Here is a 22,239-nt window from a genome sequence, read left to right on the forward strand (position 1 = left end):
CCACCATCCAGCCGAAGAGGCCTACCCGTTCTTCCACCAGGCCACCAGGCCGCATCCGGATCTTCCACCCGGCCGACCACCGACCTAGCCAGATCCTCCGTCCCCGCCAGGTTTTCCACCCGGCCGATCCTTCAGAAAGGATCCTCCGCCGGGCCGCGGTGCCGCCAGGCCGCATCCAGGTCCTCCATCCGGCCGACTCATAAATGGGTATCATAAATGGGTATCTTTAAATCTGAGCAGGAGCTCCATGGGTGCCGATGGTGTTTGTTGCAAGAGAGACTTTGCGGTATCCTTGGGGCATCATTGCCTGAATGGCTCAAAATGTGTCATTTGTGTCAGTCGTGTCATTACCCGAACATTTGCAGGTGATGAATATTTGCCCCATGTTCCGAATTGGGCAAATGACACAATTCATGTGGTTTTTATATTACGGTGTCATGCTTATATGATGTCATTAGAGTGTCTCCCGGGAACCTGTGTTATTCCCTATTTGTCTCACAGAAAATGGCAGCGCTGAAAGAATGCTGACCTATAGGCCATTTGCTATTATTTTGTACTGATTTTTTTTCAACTGATAACAGATTTGGAAGGGACCTTGGAGGTCTTCCAGTCCAACCCTAGATCATTTCAGACAAATGGTTGTCCAATCTCTTCTTTAAAAAGTTCCAGTGTTAGAGCATTCACAACTTCTGGAGGCAGGTCGTTCCACTGGTTAATTGTTCTAACTGTCAGGAAATTTCTGCTTAGTTCTAGGTTGCTTCTCTCCTTGATTAGTTTCCATCTGTTGCTTCTTCTCCTGCCTTCAGGTGCTTTGGAGAATAGCTTGACTCCCTCTTCTTTGGGCCAGCCCCTGAGATACTGGAAGACTGCTATCCTGTTCCCCCCTCATCCTTCTCTTCATTAAACTAGACATACCCAATTCCTTATATGTTTTAGCCTCCAGTCCCCTATCATCTTTGTTGCTCTTCTCTGTACTCTTTCTAGACACTTAATGCTGATCCAACAGATGAATAAAGTAGCTTCTTTAGCTTTTCGGATTTTATATACAAATATCCTGTTTCTCTCTTGATTAGTTTCCATCCATTGCTTCTTGTCCTGCCTTCTGGTGCTTTGAAGAATAATTTGACCCCCTCTTCTTTGCGATAGCCCCTTAGATATTGGAACACTGCTACCATGTCACCCCCTAGTTCTTCTTTGCAATTAAAAAAAATGGAGGTTGGGGAAAGAGGTGGCGTTTCCAACAAAGAGTAACTCTCTCTGAAATGGTTTAGGGCAGGGGTAGGCAACCTTGGCTCTTTTATGACTCGTGGACTTCAACTCCCAGAATTCCTGAGCCAGCAGGGCTCAGCTTGGAAACCTCTCCCTTTCCCCTCAGCATGGCTGGCTCAGGAATTCTGGGAGTTGAAGTCCACCAGTCATAAAAGAGCCAAGGTTGTCTACCCCTGGTTTAGAGTATCCTGTCTGGGCAGGGGGTTGATCAAAGGTCCCTTCTAACTGTTATTCTGTTATTCTCTCTTGTTCTTTTTTTCCTCTTTTTTTGTAAAAAAAAAAAAAGCTCTTCTCTACTACATTCACTCATTTGAGCAGCTATTGAAGGTGACAAGCAGGTGGGTGGAGTTAAGCAAGTCATCAGTCTAGAATCTTTGCGTTCCCACAAATGGTCTCAGTCCAAACCCTCGTGAATACCATTGATTTATCTAGTGCCAATTTAGTATGGAACGTTAGGTGGCTAGATTCTTGGGCATAGACTTGAACAATAAATCTTTTTTTTTTTAAAGAAAATTTTATTGATTTTTTAGTTTTACATTTAAATATTTGAAAAGCAACGTGGCAGCTGAGTTGATCAATAATTCGATAACACACAAATCGCTTTTAGTACAGATCTCAAACTATTACATTAAATATTTCCTCTCTTTTCCCCTTAGTATTTACTGTCTCATATTTAAATTAATACAATTCTTATTATATCGATTAAATAAAAATAACTTTCTTACATTTATCAATAATTTTTAGTTTATATGTATCCTAGTTATTTTAACGTTCAATATTTTTAGACAATCAATGTCCTGGTTAATTTTTCCCAATGTTTAGTTTCCCATTAATATTTAAATTTAACGTTTAATATTTATAATTCCCAAGTTTTAAATAACCCCAATTCCCTTTATCACAATTCATCACAAGATCTAATGTTCAGGATACACGTCTTATCTATTTGAATTCTCACCAACTTACATCAACCGATTAATAATACAGTGTAATATTCTTATTTTCTGGTAACTTCCAAATATCTTAAATTTAGTAACCAAAATTTCTCTTACTTCAACATTTAATACTTTCCTCTCTTTTTCTCTGAATAGCTACTATCTCATATTTAAGCTAATAATTTTTATTATTCCCTCTAAGTAAAAACGTATTTATTACATTCACCAATAGATTTTTAGCTTATATATATATCTTAATTATCTTTACATTTAACCTTTATAAGCAAATCAATTGAACAATAAATCTTCTTAACTGCATCATAATGTACGGCCTTCGTGCTTGACATATCGCATGGGAAAAAATACCTTTCCATGACAAATTCTTCTTTCAGAAGTTACAAAATTTATCTATTTCTGTTTGCTGGCTACAACTGTTGAGTTTCTTCCCTCCCCCCCCTTACAATTTCTTTGAGAGTCCATAACATCTTTGGTGGAGGATCTCATGACCTTCAGAAGGCCACTTGGAGTCAACTGCAGTGAGGTTAGGGGAATTGTGTAAATAGGAAGACAGGGTTGGAGTCTACTTCGAGCGCTAAAGAAAACCAACGGCTGGTTCTTGGGTATCACAATACATCATCAGAGCTACGGAGTGTTCTCAGACAAAAGAAAAAAAAAAGAAGGATGTTGAGCAGTGAATAGTTGTGCTCGTATTTCAATCAGCGGGGGATGAAGAAACCACAGACCGTTGGGAAGTAGCCAACTTTAACTGAAGCAACCCAAAAGAAAACACAAATCCCAACGTGATGACAGAAGTGTCACAAATTTAGCCTAACTGGGTTATTTAATAAGCATTTATTTGGAGACACGTCTCCAGCAAATGTTAGCATGTCCACATTTCTGTATGTCTAGCAGCAAACAGCAGATAAACAGTGGTAAGGGTATCAACTAAAATTGATTATTTAGAATGGTTATCCGTTAGCACCAGAATAACAGTGTTGGAAGGGGTGGTCTTCTAGTCCCTGCTCTCTGGAGGTTTCCAAGAGAAGATTGGACAACCATTTCAGACAAGTGGTTCTCCTTTCTCCTCTTGAAAACCTCCAGAGATAGAGCACCCACAATTTCTAGAGGCAAGTTGTTCCATTGATTAATTGTTCTAACTATCAGGACATTTCTCCTTAGTTCTAGGTTGGTTCTCTCCTTGATTAGTTTCCATCCGTTGCTTCTTGTCCTGTCTTCTGGTGCTTTGGAGAATAATTTGACCCCCTCTTCTTTGCAATAGCCCCTTAGATATTGGAACACTGCTACCATGTCACCCCCTAGTTCTTCTTTTCATTAAACCAGACATACCAAGTACTTCTACCTATAAATCCCATGCATTGTTTTTTAAAAAAATAAATGTTTGTGAGCTTCTGTAGACTTTGCACCCACGGAGGAAGAAGATTGATCCTGGACAAAGAATAGATCTGTTTACGATTTGCAATTATGAAGTTCTTTAGCTGCACTAGATTAACCTTAGATCTGATCCAGCAAACCATTGGTAGAATCAAGCTTCTGTGTAGCTGTTTTTGTCTTATGTGTGATAATGAGATTCTGGACCAGGTTGAAGTGTGATTTCTGAGATGATATGAGAATCATGATAAATATCTACCAAGCTCTGAAGACTGAGATTGAGCAAAATATTGATAATATCTTGACTGTTTCTCTGGAGACGATATTTGGTCTCCAGGCTGTTGGCTTCTCCCAGATGGACATTATTAAACAGTTAAAGTTGTAAGGAAATAAATACAGGGCAGGTCCATAAATAGCATATTAATGACTATATTTGACCTTAGAATAGTACACACACTAAACCTGATAGTCTTTCACACTTGTTCCATTTTGCCAACATAAGCAAGAGAAATACTGTTGAAATGCTGGAAAAAAAACAGGAAGATCATATAATTGCTCTTGGGAAGTTTCCAACTTTCCCCAAGGATCAAAATTCAGAGTATCTATTACGTCCAGTGGTAACACAGAGAGGTATTATTAATTTAGGGAGTAATTTCATATCTTAGGGAATTTTAAATCATGATGCTCATCTCAGGTCTATCTGCATGTTTACGAATCCTGGCAGAAATTCCCATTACTTAGCAACCTTGGAAGAAAAACTCAACTAAATATATCATTCAGAGATAACAATTGACTCTAATCACCCCATTGTAATCCACATTAGGACAGAGTTTCTTTTATATCCAAACTACTTGAGAAGCATTTCTCTGTGTTTGTATAATTAACACACAAATAACAGTGTCTCTTCTCATCCCCCTGACAATTTGTTTTCCCCCAGGTTTTGGCACAAAATTGACTTACTTTAAATGTTGCGTATTACAAAGTAGTTTTGGGGGAAAAAATCCTTTAAGCTTCTATATTCCTGGGCTTTTATAACAGAGCAGAACTAGCCCGAAAACCACTTTTAAATTCGTTGTCACAGCTAATAAATTGCTTTGTAACTATATTATACTACTTCTCACTTATGGAATTCTACATTCAAGAGCCATCAGCTTTCTCTACAGTACATGAAGCAACACAAAGCAAAATTTAGTTAGGCCATTCTGTGCAAACTCACTTAGACAAAAATCAAGGTCAAAGTTCATGCCACGGGAACAACTCCAAACACAAAAGCCCAAGAAGGTATAAATACCAACCACCCTCAGCAACATGTGGTCAGCTTACCCAGAGCCATCTTTCCGTCTGACTCTCCTCTTCAATAAACCACACCCTTCTTTCTAAGGCAGTCTCCATTTTGTTTATTCCCGGCTAGGACTGGACTGATGACTCCACAGTCGTCGTCGTCCTCCTCCTCCTCCTCCTCCTCCTCCTCCTCCTCCTCCTCTTTTCATGCTCCCTTCTAGGACTGATGATGTTACCTAGTTAGGTAATGAAACGTCTACAAGAAAACAACCAAGGACACCACAGTCCTCCTCCTCCTCCTCCTCTTTCCATACTTCCTTCTAGTACTGATGATGTCACCTAGTTGGGTAATGAAACATCTGCAAGAAAACCCCCAATCTCAGAGGGCACCAAGGACCCCATATGCTATCCTCTGGGTAATGACCAAATTTAAGTTTATCTGAGAGCCAAAATTATATACCTTTTTTTAAAAACTTCTTATGTTTGTGATTCTAAAACAGTGCAGCACACTTGCAAAAAAACCCCTCTGTTTTGTGTGTGTGTGTGTGTGTGTGTGTGTGTGTGTGAGAGAGAGAGAGAGAGAGAGAGAGAGAGAGAGAGAGAGAGAGAGAGAGAGAGGGAGAGGGAGAGGGAGAGAGAGAGATTTTGATACAGCCTGTCTGTTGCCCCTCGACATTTGACTGTAAGAAAGAAAGAAAGTTTGGAAAGCTGGCAAGAAAAATAGAATTCCTTCCGATGGGTTTGCCCTCAGTTCTTTTGAGATATTGTGCAAGGTTTCTTTGATCTGCAGAACTAACTGCTTCCGATTTTTTTTTTGTTCTTTCCCCCCTTAGGTGGTCGTTTGGAGTGCTGTTATGGGAAATTGTGACCCTCGGAGGGAACCCATATCCAGGAATTGCTCCAGAGAGGCTCTTTAACCTCTTAAAAACAGGCTATAGAATGGAAAAGCCGGAAAACTGCAGTGAGGAGATGTAAGTAACCTCAGATAACCAATGTTGCTAATCAGAAGGATTATATCCACCCCGTGAAGGATTTACATTTAGCTATTTTCTCTTAGATTTCTGCATGTTGGATAAACCATAATCATCCATAAGGGGGTCAAAGGACAAAAGGGGCTCTCCAGTTCATCATCAAGACATCAAAGACAATTAGGGGACTGAAGGCTAAAACGGTTGCAGGAACTGGGCATTGCTAGTCTAGTGAAGAGAAGGACCAGGGGAGACATGATAGCAGTCTTCCAATATTTGAGGGGCTGCCACAGAGAGGAGGGGGATTCAACCTATTTTCCAAAGCACCTGAAGGCCAGACAAGGAACAATGGATGGAAACTGATCAAGGAGAGATTCAAGCTAGAAATAAGGAGAAATTGTCTGACAATGAGAACAATCAACCAGTGGAACAGCTTGCCTTCAGAAGTTGTGGGAGATTCATCCCTGGAAGCTTTCAAGATGAGACTGGACTGCCATCTGTCAGAAATGGTGTAGGGTCCCCTGCTTGGGTGGTCCCTTCCAACTCTGTTATTCTATTCTATTCTATTCTATTCTATTCTATTCTATTCTATTCTATTCTATTCTATCCCTACTCTACTCTACTCTATTCCTACTCTACTCTACTCTACTCTTACTCTACTCTACTCTACTCTACTCTATTTCTATTCTATCTATTCTATCCCTACTCTACTCTATTCCTACTCTACTTTACTCTATTCCTATTCCAATTCCAATTCCAATTCCTACTCTACTCTACTCTACTCTACTCTACTCTACTCTACTCTACTCTACTCTACTCTACTCTACTCTACTCTACTCTACTCTATTCTATTCTATTCTATCTCTTCTCGACTCGGCTCGGCTCGACTCGACTCTGTTCTATTCTATTCTATTCTATTCTATTCTATTCTATTCTATTCTATTCTATTCTATTCTATCCCTACTCTACTCTACTCTATTCCTACTCTACTCTACTCTATTGTACTCTATTCCTATTCTATTCTATTCTATTCTATTCTATTCTCATCTGCCAAGGTCATCAATCAGCTCCTTGGCTTCTGCTGGTTTGTGAATGCAATATATGTGTGCCTGAACTATCTAGGAGTTATTTTCCTCACTGTTGAGTAGAAACTCAAACATGGACAGCCTTTAAACTTTTAAACATAATCTCCAAAAGGCACGAAGTCTGTTGTACCACAGGAAGGACAATTCCCTGGTTTGCCCTAATTCAGTTTCCTAATCTTAGCAACTTCTAGACGTGGAGTCCTTGGTGCTCTCTAAGCTTGGTTGTTCCCTTGCAGACATTTCGTTACCCAGCTACGTAATACCTTCAGGGCAGTAGTTGAAGATGTGCACTGAAGATGTTACCTGGTTTGGTAATGAAATGTCTGCAGGAAAACAACCGAGCTTAGAAATCTGTAGTTCAGTCCCGAGCTTCAAACATTGTCTTCTGTTGGTAGTTCTAAAGATGAACTTTAATGCCATTGTTGAAGACGGCCATGGATGAAAATTCTAATGGTTTGGGTCCACAGGTTTGCATATTTCATCCTTGGTGAACACTGGTCTAGGCCTTAAGTCCCTGAACCATAATTACATTGCTGTCAACATCCAGCTCCAGAATCCAAATAAAACTCCAGGTTCATTCTGTTTCCGAAAACCTTACTGTTTATTGAATACAAATGTTGGAATCTGGGAATTATTCTCCTCCTTCTCCTCCCCCTTTCCCTTTCCCTTCCCCTTCTCCTCCTTCTCCTTGCAAACCCCATCCCCTACTTGCACTGCTGATGTTACCTAGTTGGGTAATGAAACATCTGCAAGAAAACAACCAAGCTCAGAGAACACCAAGGACCCCACAATTTTTATCTTCCTTCCTTCCTTCCTTCCTTCCTTCCTTCCTTCCTTCCTTCCTTCCTTCCTTCCTTCCTTCCTTCCTTCCTTCCTTCCTTCCTTCCTTCCTCCTTCCTCCTCCTCCTCCTCCTCCTCCTCCCTACAAACCCCACTCCCTTCTAGCCCTGATGATGTTACCTAATGGAGTAATGAAATGTCTGCAAGAAAACAACCAAGCTCAAAAGAGCACCAAGGATCCCATCGTCCTCCTCTTCCTCCTCCTTTGAAGTTTCAAAGTTTGCTTGTTTTCTTCAAGGTACAATTTGATGCTTCGCTGCTGGAAACAGGAACCAGATAAGAGGCCAACATTTTCTGAGATCAGTAAAGAATTAGAAAAACTGATGGTGAAAAGCCGGGTAAGGACCTTACAAAATTCATTACCAAGTGGGGGCTGATGGGTAAATCTCTCTACAGCGTCTTTTATCCCATTTGAAGAGAACTTTGCTCAGGGAGAGATTTAAAGAAAGGATATTGGAAAGGCAGGCAGGGAGAAAAGCCCAGCTAATCACATGTGATCAGATGTGCTGCAGTTATTTAGATTAAGAAAACATTTGAGGTCAGATGGAAGCGCAGAGTACAAAACGCTTTTGTGTACACACACACACACACACACACATGGGGCGACTCTGATTATAGTAATCAAATATCCTACGTTTAATTTAATGAAAGCGTAACTAGAAACACACAAGTTCACGAAGCAAAGGACATTTTGTGTAACGTGTAGCATCCCTTTGGGCAACTTTTGGAAGTATAAAATGTGAAGAAGGTTGACTCGGCCTTCTATCCTTCCATCCTTCCGAGGTCGGTAAAATGAGGACCCTGATTGTTGGGGGGCAAGAGGCTGACTCTGTAAACCGCTTAGAGAGGGCTGTAAAGCACTATGAAGCGGTATATAAATCTTAAGTGTTACTGCTATTGATTTAGCCTTCCGTCCTTCCGAGGTCGTTAAAATGAGGACCCAGATTGTTGAGGGGCAATTGGCTGACTCTGTAAACCGCTTAGAGAGGGCTGTAAAGCACTGTGAAGCGGTATATAAATCTTAAGTGTTACTGCTATTGATTCAGCCTCCGTCCTTCCGAGGTCGGTAAAATGAGGACCCAGATTGTTGGGGGGCAAGAGGCTGACTCTGTAAACCGCTTAGAGAGGGCTGTAAAGCACTGTGAAGCGGTATATAAATCTTAAGTGTTACTGCTATTGATTCAGCCTCCGTCCTTCCGAGGTCGGTAAAATGAGGACCCTGATTGTTGGGGGGCAAGAGGCTGACTCTGTAAACCGCTTAGAGAGGGCTGTAAAGCACCGTGAAGCGGTATATAAGTCTAAGTGCTATTGCTATTGCCATCCAAATTGAGTTTTTACTGGAAAATGTACAACAAGGCGGGGAAGGGAGCAAAAGCAGGGAATTAGCTTTTGAATCGCTGCAGGAGATCTATAGAACTTCCATGGAACCTTTGTCTATCCCAGGGGTAGGCAACCTTGGCTCTTTTATGACTCATGGACTTCAACTCCCAGAATTCCTGAGCCACCATCTCAAGGGAAGGCAAACAGTCTAGGGAGATTCCTGTATTATAGGCCGAATGCAATAAAGTAGTTAGCTCAAACTCTACCCATGTGGATCTGGTTGCTTGTGCCTGACAGTTTTGGTCCTTCAGGATGATCAACTTGACTTGAACGGAGAGCCAAAGGCCTCTTGTCCTTAACCTTCTTTCTCTTTTATCGGCTTAGGACTATTTAGATCTAGCCGCTTCCACTCCTTCGGACTCTCTGCTTTACGATGATGGACTCTCGGAAGAAGAGACGCCCCTCGTGGATTGTAATAACGTTCCTCTGCCTCGAACTCTTCCTTCCACATGGATTGAAAACAAACTCTATGGTAGAATTTCACATGCATTTACTAGATTCTAGCCACACACCACCTCCCAAAACTGATTTTTTTCTTCTGCACTGTCCTCACCACTCTCTGTAATGCCCCATCGAGTATTATTTGTTGGTATGAAACCAATCAAACTTTGCTTGGCAAGTTTTTAACTCCCACTCCCCCCTTCCCCCTTTTTTTTTCATTTGTCACTGTCAAGCTCTGCCATAGGCTGTTCCTTTAGCCGTCTTTTACAGCTGTGTTCAACAATTACAATATATATATATATAAAGGATGTGAAAACGTGCAACCTATGCTTATATATATATATCTATATCTGGATGTAGATATATATAGTCTAAGAAAGACAAAAATCCTAGAATCAGGGAAGCATTCTCAGGGGAAGTTAAAAAAAAATATATATGCTGGCCATTATCCAATTAAAATTATCCTTTTGTGTATGTCTGGGGTTGGAGCATTTAACCCCCCCCCTTTTTTTTTTTGAGGTGGTCTCTTCTTTTTCAGCATCACCGTTTTTAACCGCTTCAAAGTTTGAGTTGATCCTCTCCTTTTCACTGTTTAGAGTCCGCTCTTGTTTGGATTTGAATGGAGTCCACAATCAGAAATGTTGCCTGTGTATGTTATGTTTCTGTACAGTCATGCCTGCTTACTGAGTAACAGGAGTTTTTTCAGATGCTTCTGGGGGGAGAGCTGAAAGACTCAGCCGAAACTGTAGGAAAGTCACCACTGCTGGATAGAGAATTGTTGAGGATCCCAATGAAAACAACCATTGCTGTTTTCACATGCTTTGGGGGTTCTTTTTTTTCCACGAAAATGTTGGCCTCTACGCCCTGTTTTGAATGTGGTTTCAAGTGTCTTAGAAGGAATGTGCTTTGATATTGTGTTGGTGAGATGGACAGTAAAGACAGATCTTGCCAAAACTCCTACGTTTTGATCTCCTAATTAAACGTTGCACGTGCCATCAATGCCTTGAAATGACTTTAATTCAAGCCGTGCCTTTCGATTTATTTGTCACGTGGAGGTGCTTAATCCCGGAGTCCCAATTCTCAAATTCCTAGCCAGGCACTTAAATAATTTTCATGCCTAGTTAATCCCGTTTTTTGAAATCCCGGATTTTTGGGGGGAAGTGGGTGAGAACTTTTCAATGGTCAGGATTAGAATTCCCTATAAGATACTTGACTTAGTGGGATCAAGGAATTGTGCTGGGTATTATAATTACCCCTGCCTAATTCCAAAAGAACTACGAGCACCTTACAGGTTTTTTCTTTAAAAAAAAGACAAACATCAAATTAAGCCATTTACAAAAAAGCCAGAATCAAGTTTTTGCTTATATACATTTTCAGTGGCCTTATGGAGTACGTTCCGGGCTCTCAAACACATTTATATACACTTATGTGTGTGCATGTAAACACATACATACGCACACACAAACAAACACGCAAATAAACCTTCCTGCCTTCCTCTCCCGGTGAGATGATCAGTGTCTTTGATTGAAACATGCACACGGAGACGTTAAGATTTTTTTTTTCAAATTGTGAGATTGATTCTCGTTTGCGCCACTGCAAAAGCTCCCGTGTTTTTGCATTCCCCTAAAAATATTCTCCATTTTTAAAAAAAGAGCTTCTTGAGAGCATACCTATTAGCACAGAGGTCCCCAACCTTTTGGGCACCAGGGACCGCTTCCGTGGAGAGAGGTTTTCCCATGGACCGGCGGGGACGTGGTTTTGTGTGCTGCCTGCATTCTCGCAGTTTGCTTGTTTGTGCGGCCTGGTTGCTGGCATGCCACAGCCCGGTATCGGTCTACGGCCCGAAGGTTGGGGACCCCTGTATTAGCAGGTTGCATCAAAGTTCTTATTTTTGTGGGGTTTTAGCTTTGGGTCCCCGTTCCTTGAAAAAAAAAAACAGCTTTTGAGTTTTCTGGGGAAGGCAGGCGTCAAATCTTGTCAATTGGCTTGCAATTTGCGACGGGAGTTTTGTCAAGGGCTTTTCTGTCTGCACGTGAAGTGTCACTTCTTCAGTGCAGAAAAAATTATCTGTTTTCATTTTTAGGCATGTCATATCCGAACTGGCCCGAAGAGAGCCCTGTTCCACTTGCCAGAAGCGACGGGCCTAAGGCTGTGTTTTCAAGATATGCAAATGATAGTGTTTATGCTAACTGGATGGTTTCACCCTCAGCGACCAAATTTATGGACAGAGTTTGATAGTTTAACAAGTTGCTTCCCGGAAGGTAACCGATGCAGGAAGGACACCCCCCACCCCCGTGTCCAAAGAGAGTTGATTGTCCCTCCCCCTCAGCTCATTCTTTGAGTAGCAACAACTGGTCGGAGCAAACAGGAGTTTCAAGAATGGGAAAACCTCCCCTTTACTTTTTGAAATTGACCTAAATTTAAACCTACTTTTTAGTTTCTAAAATGTTTTCCTCCCCTTTTCTGACGACGAACAGTGTTAACGGATTTTGTCCCGTTCTTAACGTCTTACTAAAAGTGGCATCCCAAGGGGTTTAAAAACAGCCTAAGATGTTGGTCACAATGATATAGTCCGTGGCTGCCATTTTGAGTCCCCTTGACCTCCCTGGCAGATGTTTTTTTAAAAAAAACTATTTTAGGACATATTTCTCCAAGAATTTCGTTTAGATTTGATGCAGCCGCTGGGACGCCTTCCGTAAGTGTTCCGAATAACGTCTCAATCGTGGAACGGGGGTGGTGAGCAAAATCCTGTTGTTTCACTAGCGGCTTTTGTTCCCTGTGGTTGTTGCTAAGAAAAAGGCAAATTAGAGCAAGAAGCACAAGGTTTGTGAAGCACTTGTTTTTTTTTCTTCCCAAAATGCCTGCGCTTGATCTCGCATTAAGCGTTCAGGTTGAATTGGCAGTAGGAAATTGGTTTGGCACCAAGCGTGATAACGGACCAAAAACACCATTTTGAAAACCTGTAGTAATAGACTTACTCTTCTGTGGTTATAGAAAAATAAGTGTTCTTTAAAAAAAAAAAAGACAAAAAAAATCAGGGTTAAATTGTTCTTACCGTTAGCACAATAGAAAACTTTGCTATCCTAGAAACTAGAGACCTGATCTCAGAATATCCACCCATATAATTTGTTTTCCATCGCATTCCTTCTGTTGTTATCTTAACGTGGGCTCCAGATGTTTTGAACGGAACTGGCACAAACAGAACCAGTTTAGCCTTGCTCCATAAATTTTACTTCGTTCATCAAAAACTTTATTTCCGCCACCCATCCAGTACTTAACCATGGTGAATAAATTTCAAATGCATAATTTGTATCTGCAGTCTTTCCCTTCCCTAGTGGTAGACCAAATTTCCGCCTTCCACTTTAATTCCATTTAAACTGTTACGGTCCTCGAGTCTTTAGTCAATATTAACAAGGATTCTTCAGATCTCACTGCTGGAAAATCTAAAGCACCAGGGACAGATCCTCTGGGAGACAATCTTAATTGTTGGCCGTGAAGAATTGACACTGACTTGATGGTACACTATCATTATCTTCATATTCTATAGTCCAAGCCACGGTAAACCAGAAATCTTGGTTACATTAACCACCATTATTAACTGAAGACACATAGTTTGAGAGGGGAAAGGGGCAAGATCCAGTTTGTGAACCAAAGTTAAGAGAAAATGAGTGTTGAATCTGCATTAGCCCCAACAGAATTTTTAACTTATATTCCTGTTTTTGCGTGAAATGTGTCGTCTCATATTTAATCTTTACTCTCTGTGTATTTGTGTTTGTTTTTTTTCTCCTCCGTCAGGGTAGGAAAAAAAAAAAGGTCTAAGGTTGTTTGTCTTTTTTCCAAAGAGTATAAAAGCTAAACCCAGATGTGGTTTTTTTTTTCAATTTTGGCACAGTGTTTTCGGAACGGAGCTGACTTTTTACAGAGCTTTCTTGCAAGCAGCGCATTACATGATTGTATTTTATTTTATTATTTTTTTTTGTTCGTCATCTCACACTCTCTAAAGAATGCTGGAATGTGTGAATCCCATCATTTTTATCCTTTCGGGATACCCTCGCGTATTCAAAATATACCAGAGCATTGCTCCCATCTCTTTAGTTTTCAGCTGAGTAATTTTGTGCGTTTCCTTTACGTGTTCCAATTATTTCAGAAATCACGAGTCAGATTGCCAAAAACAAAAACAAAAAAAAACCTCATCACACAAGAGGGCTGAACACTTCCTTAGGATAACTTGGTTTCCAAATAAGCTACTTTTCAGACGAAGGAACAGGAGGACATTTCTGTTCTGTATACTATTATATTATGCATTTGTGTTTACAAGGAAAAAAATGTATCTGTGTACACAGATGTCTAACAGCTGTCGGTATCCTGTAACACGCAGTCATCTCAAATAATATAATAATAATAAAATATGTAAACGTCAAGAGTTTTAATAATTCATTGGGGTTGAGCAGAACTCTCTTAGTGACTGAAGGCGTACCCATCCTAAAATGGGGCCCTTGAGGATTGAGCTACAATTTGTCCAGTTTGGACCAAAGGAAGAAATTGTACAGGCAAGCCTTGAACTTACAAAAATTCATTTAGTGACCGTTCCAAGTTACAACAGCACTGAAAAAAATGTGACTTGTGGCCGTTTCTCACAGTTACGGCCTTTGCAGCATCCCCATGATCACGGGATCGCAATTCAGATGCTCGGGAACGGGTTTCGTATGTATGACGGTTGCGGTGTCCCAAGGTGATGTAATCCCCTTTTGTGACCTCCTGACAAGCAAAGACAATGGAGCCAGATTTGCTTAACAACCCAGTTACTACCTTATCATCTGCGGTGGCCTGTAAGGCAGTAGGCCCTCCCAAAAATAAAAAATCCGTTCAGTCAGCAGAATCTGGATTCATCTGGATCCAACTTGATCACCGTTTTCTGAGCAGCTTTCATCACAGTTGGCTGTTGTGTAGAGTGCATGAAATTATGCTCTGGGAGGACTACAATCACACTCTGCGTGTTTCTGTCCCTGAGCCAGCAATGTTGGCTTTCAATATTAGTCAGTATAAAGACGAAAGAAGGGATGTGAATGAAGAAATGTCGGTTAGTTTCCCTCAATCTTGGACTTTTGAGTTCCTCCTTAAAAAAGCACACAAATCCACGGCTTTTACACAGCTTTTATGATTTTAGCTGTGGAGCAGCGATAAAGGAGTTTGACAAACCAACAGGGTGATCAGAATAGCTGGTCTTTCTGCCATTGACCCGTTGTCTTTTTCTAGTTCAGATCTGTCAACTTTCCAGCTCAAGTAGCCAAATAAAAAAATCCAGGATTATTCTCATTTCTGAAAAACTTAATTGTTTTATTGAATACGTGGCCTGGTAAAGGCAAGGTAAAACTAAAATCCCAAGGCATCAGACCATAGTATATAACAATGACTTTCCCAGCCAAGCTCTCCCCAGATGTCCACGTAGCTCATGTAAACGTGTCCTCTTCGTTATGGGAACCGTCTGCTATTTTCTTCACACCTGCTAGAATGTCCTTGAAAGGTTTCCATACCGCTGGCTTTCCTTCTGTAGAACTGGAAGAGTTTTGTTTCTCTGACTAACCCAGTCATTTTGTTGTAGAGGGGGGGGAAAAAAAAAGATTACCGTTCTACTTTTGTCTCCCCGTGCATCGACGGTTTAAAAGTAAGAACTGTACTAGAAATTAAGTTCCACAGGAGTGTCCAATGAACATGAGTTTTTTATCGGTGGTTCGTCGGTCCAAAAGGGAGGCACCCCACGTCTTTAAACTTTGCTGTTTAAAAATTACGAAACAGCAGCGTAACTGTAAAACCTATGGATTATTTAAGAGAAGATTCTCAAACTTTCGCTATTGGCAGCCACAGGGAGAATAGGAACACGTTACACATGCTATCTGAAAGGGGCTGTCAGATTATCGGTGGCCATAACTAAACAAGAATTTTCTAGAAGGCTGGAAGGAAAGCAGTTTGTGTCAGAATCTAAATCCAGGGCAAAGGGCCATGGCCAAAAAATAAAGCCATTCTTAATTACCTTTTTTTTTTTTTTGATTCAGCACTCATTTTACAGGAAGTATTGCAATCTAAAGAAGACAATCCGACAAGGGGACCTAAATAACGTTGAAACATCCAGCAGTAAATTTTACCACAGGGCGCACACACACGAAAAAAGGAAGAGAACACAGATGAAGCAGTTAACACACCTGCACACCCAGGCAAAACCACAAATGCACAAAAACGAGGAACCACAGATAACGACTTGGCAAAGCTGAGCGAACATAACCGCCCACGTTTCATTTAAACAAAAATTTAAGAAAACTTTGACAAATAAACATTTCAAAGGGAGGCTTGCCAGCTAGCCCAGATCTTCTCTCCTATTTCAGGGGAATACAAATTTTTGAAACATTTTTTTTTTAGTGTTCCATTGCTCTGTCCATTTTGGCTTTGCGGAAAATAAAAAAGCACGGTGGTCATCGTCCAATTTATTCACTTCTGGAAAGGGGTTTCCAATTTGCTCCGGGTCCTAAAACAGAATATATAATAAATACAATTTTGCACTCTTAACTGAATTTGCTGGCTTTTCAGAATTGTGGTGTGGTTTTTTTTCCCTCATACAGTGGTTTCTTTTCACCGATCTGATCTTATCGTGGTCTGTAAAAATATCATTCGCTTAACTCCATTTGAAGATGGAGAATATCTCTGGTACTGAAACGTGGGTCTATTCCTTTTCTTCAAGACCGGTTCGAATCATTTTTCAGTGCTACTCATGAAATCTTCAAGAGAGGCTTCTACATTTATATATTTATTTAATTTTTTTTTTAAAAAAAAACAACAACAGCTGAACTTTCCCAGGCTTGGAATCTGTGTTTGTAAACAGAGAATATGTGCTCGGTTACCATAGCGCCGGTTGTAAATTAAAAATTGTAGCCTTGTTTTTCAGTCGGATAGCCTTACATTTTCGTAGGAATCTCATCCAAAAGCAAATCGCACTACGATAGAAACAGCTGCGGGTAGCATGTGGCAGGACCGCAAAAAAAATATTTCGCCATATGTAAGTAGGCGTCAAGGGTGGCTTTTTGTGTGTGTGTGTGTGTGTGTGTGTGTCCCCATCATCAGGATCGCAGAAGCTGGCACTTAAACTCCGGCCTCTTCTTCCGTTAAAATATCTAAAAAAAAAAACTCCGGTTTCACGATCCTTTGCCCCTTTCTTTCCTTCCGATTATTTTGTCTCTTCCCTTACCGATCAACAGACGACTATACTCCCCAGGACCCATGAGAGACTCAAACGAACAAAAGAACGTCTGCAAAGTAATGGGTTTGATCCATTGTACATCAGGGCTAGAAGGGAGTGGTGTTTATGGAGAGGAGGAGGAGGAGAACAATGACTGTGGGGTCCCCAGTGTTCTCTGAGCTTGGTTGTTTTCCTCCTCCTCCTACCCCTTCCACTTCTCCTCCTCCTGTCTGCAAATCCCAGCCCCTTCCAGCGCTGATGACATTACCTAGTTGGGTAATGAAATGTCTGCAAACAAGCACAGAGAGCACCAAGGACCCCTCATGTCAACCCTGAGAGAGAGAGAGAGAGAGAGAGAGAGAGAGAGAGAGAGAGAGAGAGGGAGACGGGGAGAGAGAGAGAGAGGAGAGGAGAGGGAGAAGGAGAGAGAAAGGGAGAGGGAGAGAAGGGAGAGGGATGGGGAGGGAGAAAAGGAGAGGGAAAAGGGGGGCAGAGGGAGAAGAGAGGGAGGGAGAGAAGGAGAGGGAGAGAAGAAAAGGAGGGGAAGAGAGAAGGGAGAGGGAGGGGGAGAGGGAGAGAGAAAGCGAGAAGGGGAAGGGGAGAGAAGAGGGAGAGAGAAAGGGAGGGGGAGAGAGATTGATTGATTGATTTGGACAGTGGACGATTTGTCCTTCTGAAGAGGTTGGGATACTGTCAGGATCATCAGAAAGAGGATATTCTGATTTATAACCAATCTACGCAGATATTTTACCTGGCCCACAGGAATTCATAAGAAGAGGTCACGATAAAATGACAATCAACTCATTTGTCCCTACCCTCTTTGTTACCACAGTTCCAAGCAATAATCATACTTTGATTATTCAAGATGCTAAGGTTAGGGAACAAAGAGGTGGGCAAACGGAGAAAGCACATTCTTCCAAAAATAGCCTGGAAATTAAATTTCTAAAGACTATGACGGATAGCCTTGTAAGCAGGTACCGGTAAGTGGGTGTCCCAGGGAAACACGTAGAGTTCTTCTTGAAGTTACTCCCACATGGAAGGTTTGAGATTTGAATCTCAACCATGTGCTAGAAGCGAAGGATGGGTTTTTTGGGTTTATCTCTCAATGTTCATGTTTTCAGTCAGGTCTGTTGCCTCCAGATGTTCCATTTGAATACAACTTGGAATTTCCAAGCACCGATTGCTTTAAGACCGTCTACCTTGGCTAATTCTTTCTCTCAACTCCCTAATCAGGACTTCGAAACAGGATATAGTAGACCCAAGGCCACAATTGAAGGGATTCCTTATTGACAATATGTCCCAAAGTTGCTTTTCCAAAAGGCAGCTCGACTTTTATTTTTTCCTTGGTTTCCTTTGAGAACCGAAGAAGCTTCTTAGATGAGAAATGAAACGTTTTCAAGGAAAAAACCCTCCCAAAAACTCCAGTTACTTTCTGGAAAAGCACCGTTGGGACAACCAGGACCTGGATGGCTGAGAATCTCCAGAAACACTCATTTAAAACACTTCTGATTCTGTTTTTGTAACGGCTTGTGGTGCTGTCTTGAAAAGTTCAGGGGAACTGGTAGATCTTTCAGATGTCTCAAGAATGACTTCAAGCTTGTCCAGATCAAAAATTACAGTCCTTTTTTTGTTTGTGGGTAGTTATTGCTTCTCTGGCCTCTTAACCCGGGATACAGTGGCAATCCTATCGACATTAAGTCAACTGAAATATCTGTATTGCAATTCTGAGCTTGTAAGACCACAGATGGTCTCATGCAAGGCTGAATGGAGTCCACAAACAATTAGTTCCTCGTTTGCTTTAAATGCATGATGGGATTTTACCATCTTGTTTTCAAGTTTCGTCTTTTAGCACCGTCTGCTCCTGAAGCTTGGCAGCCCTCACCGTTCTTTGTTCTTTCGATGATCTTGTACAAAACAAGGATGTTGCATTTTGGCCAAACCGTGCACCTCCATTTTTTTTTTCCAAACCGGGATACATTTCCTCTGGATATTTCCTTCCGTAATTAAACCTCAGCAATTGATGTTTTCTGGTTGAGTGTTTACGACGTGTCCTAAACATTCTAATTCTTTTTTTTTTTTGGTGAAATTACAATTTCCCGCTTTTCACCTGTTCTTTGGATGCGTTCTTTGTACGCATTCAACGTTGTGACTAATGTTCTGTATCCACATTTCCAAGGCTCACTGTTCCACTGATTATCATTTGGGACAGTTGTCCATGCTTTGTATCCATACAAAATTCCCCCGGCATGATAGACCTACAATTTTCCAACCTAGTCTGAGTTGAAAGGAACTGAAAGCAGAAAATTCCTACACAGGATAGCTGCAAATCATGTTGTCCTTTGTCAGATTATCAGGAACAACTTTCCGAGAATGACTAAAGCTATTAATGGGATTATCGCTGTTTGTGCACTTCCAGAAAAGGTTTTGCACACTAGCAATTGATTCTCCTACTCAACTGTCATTGTGATGATTCACTAGTATGGATAGCACCTACTACTTTGGACGGGCCTGTTCATTTTAACTAAAACTATCAGCGTGAGTTACATTATACTGTATACATGCAGACGCATGCACAAATACATCCATGAGTATACATATTTACACATACAAAATACAAAAATAACAGCAAAACTCTTCTCCACTAGTAGAAAACAATGGAAGTTTTGAATATACTGTTAAACCTTAAGGGCACAGTAATATTGATTGGTTTTTGTATAATAAAACATATAATAAGTGGAATGTTTTTAGAGTTCACACATAAATTTTATGTTGACCTTATTGGATCTAGTTGCTCTGTATACTTGTGTTTCTCTTTTGGTTTTAGGTTTGGTCTTTTCGTTTCCGTTTTAATCATCACCGTCTTGGGAGATGGGCAGCTATCTACAAAGTATAAATAAATAATCAATGTTGCTAAACCGCACATAAATCAACCAGGACTAAAACTAACCGCCAACTGTCCAGAGTGCAGAAGTACAATTTAGCCCAACTCATCTCACAAGGATATTGTGGGGGAAATAGGAAGAAAGGGTACTAGGGCATCTTTGCCACTTTGATTTATTTACAAAAACAATAAAGGCAGGATGAATATACTCTTCCTTCCTGTTTGTGCTGAACAGACGGGGGCTGTACTACAGACTTACACCGTCATCTAGCTATCTATGTACGGAGACTAACAGTAACACAGAGACTTTAATCAATCAGAATACAGCTGGAAGGGACCTTGGAGGTCTTCTAGACCAACCTCATGCCCCGTCCTTTCCTGGCCACGGAAATCTGCCTTCCCCATTGACTTTGCGGGTCAGAAGGTTACAAAACGGGATCCCGGGGGACGCTGCGACCGTCATAAACAAGAACCGGTTGCCGAGACCGTGAATGCAAAAATGACGTGATCCTGGGGATGGCTGCAACGGTCGTATGTTGTGTGTGTGTGTGTGAGGAAAATCGGCCATAAGTTCATTTAGTGTCTTTTGAACGGTCACTAAATGAACCGTCGCAAAGTTGAAGACCACCTGTCCTCGCCCTTACGTCGGGCTCGGTTGCCAGACGTGGGGACCGGGCGACGACTAGCATTTCCCTCTCCTTGCTTGCGTCCGTTGCCCACTCAGGATGCCAGGCGGCCCCGGGAGCCCTCGATTTCCGTCACTAAGCGAGTCTTGCCCCGGAGGGGGTGTCAGAGCCCTGGCTTCAGAGCCGGGTGACTGACTTGAGCAGCTGCCGTGATTCGTTTTACATCCGTGGCCAGGAAAGGACGGGGCAGCGTCTCCCTTAGCCACATCCGTGCCGGCCTCCACCGGGGAGGACGTAAACCGAGGACCGCCCGTGCCCAAAGGCAGCCGGGAGCGGGCCAGGCGCGGCGGCGGAGATCCGGGGCTGGCGGCCGTCTAGGGCTCGGCGGGGCCGGCCGGGAGGAGCTTGGCCGGCGGGGATGATGTCACCGGCGCGGCCCGGAGCCCCGACCCGGTGAAGCTCCGGCGGGAGCCGCGGGCCTCCCCGGCCGGCCGCAGCCCCGCTGGGCGGCCTCGCCTCCGCCTCCAGCCGGGCGGGGCGCCGCCGAGAACTGCCCGCCTCCTGGGCGCTGCTCTGCTGCTGCTTCGGCGGCGGCGGCTGCTGGTGCTGCTGGAAGGGGCGGCCCCGCCGGGAGGCCAGGCCAGGCCAGGCCGGGCCCCGCTGGCTGGCTGGCTCTCTGGCGCGCAGGAAGCGCTGCTTGCCGGCTGAGCGTCGGCGCTGCAGCGAGGCGGAGGTAAGCCTGGGCTCCTTCGGGGGTGGCCAAGGGGGGGGAGTCCCTTCTGGTCCCTTCCTTCCTTCCTTCCTCTTTTCCTTCCTTCCTTCCTTCCCTTCCCCTCCCTCTCTTTCTTCTTCCTTCTTCCTTCCTCCCTTCTTTTCTCTCTCCTTCCTTCCTTTCCTCCCCCCCTCCCTTTCTTCTTCCTCCCTCCCTCCCTTCCTTTCTCTCTCTTTCTTTCCCTCCCTCCTTCCTTCCTTCCTTCCTTCCTTCCTTCCTTCTTTTCTCTCTCCTTCCTTCTTTCCTCCCTCCCTTTCTTCCTCCTTCCTTCCTCCCTTCTTTTTTCTCTCCTTCCTTCTTTCCTCCCTCCCTCCTTTTCTCTCGTTCCTTCCTTTCCTCCCTCCCTCCCTCCCTCCCTTCCTTCCTCCCTTCCTCCTTCTTTTCCTTCCTTCCTTTCTCTCTTTCTTTCCCTCTCTTTCTTCCTCCTTCCTTCCTTCCTTTCTCCTTCCTTCCCCCTCCCTCCCTTTCTTCTTTCTTCCTCCCTCCCTCCCTTTCTCTCTCCTTCCTTCCCTTTCTCTCTCCTTCCTTCCTTCCTTTCTGTGTCCTTCCTTCTTCCTCTCTCCTTCCTTCTTCCCTCCCTGCCTTTCTCCCTCTCTCCTTCCTCCCTCCCTCTCCCTCTCTCTCCTTCCTTCTTTCTTCCCTCCCTCCCTTTCCTCCCTCCCTCCCTTTCTTCCTGCTTCCTTCCTTCCTCCCTTCTTTTCTCTCTCCTTCCTTCCTTCCTCCCTTCCTCTCTCCTTCCTTCCCTCCCTCTCTCCTTCCTTCCTTCCTTCCTTTCTGTGTCCTTCCTTCTCCCTCTCTCCTCCCTCCCTCCCTCCTCTCCCCATCCTTCCCTTCCCTGCCCCCAACCTCTACAGCCCCCCCCCCATCCTCCTCTCTCCCAAATTGGGCTTGGTGCATAGAGAGAGAGAGGCGTCTCGTCTCCCCCCCTCCTCCTCCGCGTTTGCTGGGTGGGGAGGCGCGTTCAGACGACCCCAGCCTTGCGCGTGTATAGGAACGTTCCATATCCGAACCGCAAATAACCCCCCTCCTTTCCTCTCCCTCTAGCTGGCCGGTTCGTTCCCTTCCCCTCTTTGCTCTCGAGGCGTCCTCTATTTTTCCCCTGCCTTGAAGCTTTTCCTGCTGGCAGAGCTTCCCCCCCCCCCAACAC

At 43.0% G+C, this 22,239-nt stretch overlaps 1 protein-coding gene across 1 annotated transcript in view; it reads left to right on the forward strand.

Annotated features, from left to right (window-relative positions):
- The window catches only part of RET (ret proto-oncogene), an 89,922-nt gene extending 78,048 nt beyond the window's left edge, over positions 1-11,874 (forward strand). Inside the window, exons 17-20 of the mRNA XM_015822399.1 lie at positions 5,705-5,842; positions 8,003-8,102; positions 9,469-9,616; positions 11,669-11,874. Coding sequence (XP_015677885.1) covers positions 5,705-5,842; positions 8,003-8,102; positions 9,469-9,616; positions 11,669-11,820 — 538 coding nt within the window. The 3' untranslated portion in view covers positions 11,821-11,874. The remainder of the gene's footprint in view (positions 1-5,704; positions 5,843-8,002; positions 8,103-9,468; positions 9,617-11,668) is intronic.
- Positions 11,875-22,239: the final 10,365 nt, after the last annotated feature.

This window comes from Protobothrops mucrosquamatus, unplaced genomic scaffold (assembly GCF_001527695.2).
Source record: "Protobothrops mucrosquamatus isolate PMUCROS unplaced genomic scaffold, P.Mucros_1.0 scaffold1552, whole genome shotgun sequence".
Lineage (NCBI taxonomy): Eukaryota > Metazoa > Chordata > Lepidosauria > Squamata > Viperidae > Protobothrops > Protobothrops mucrosquamatus.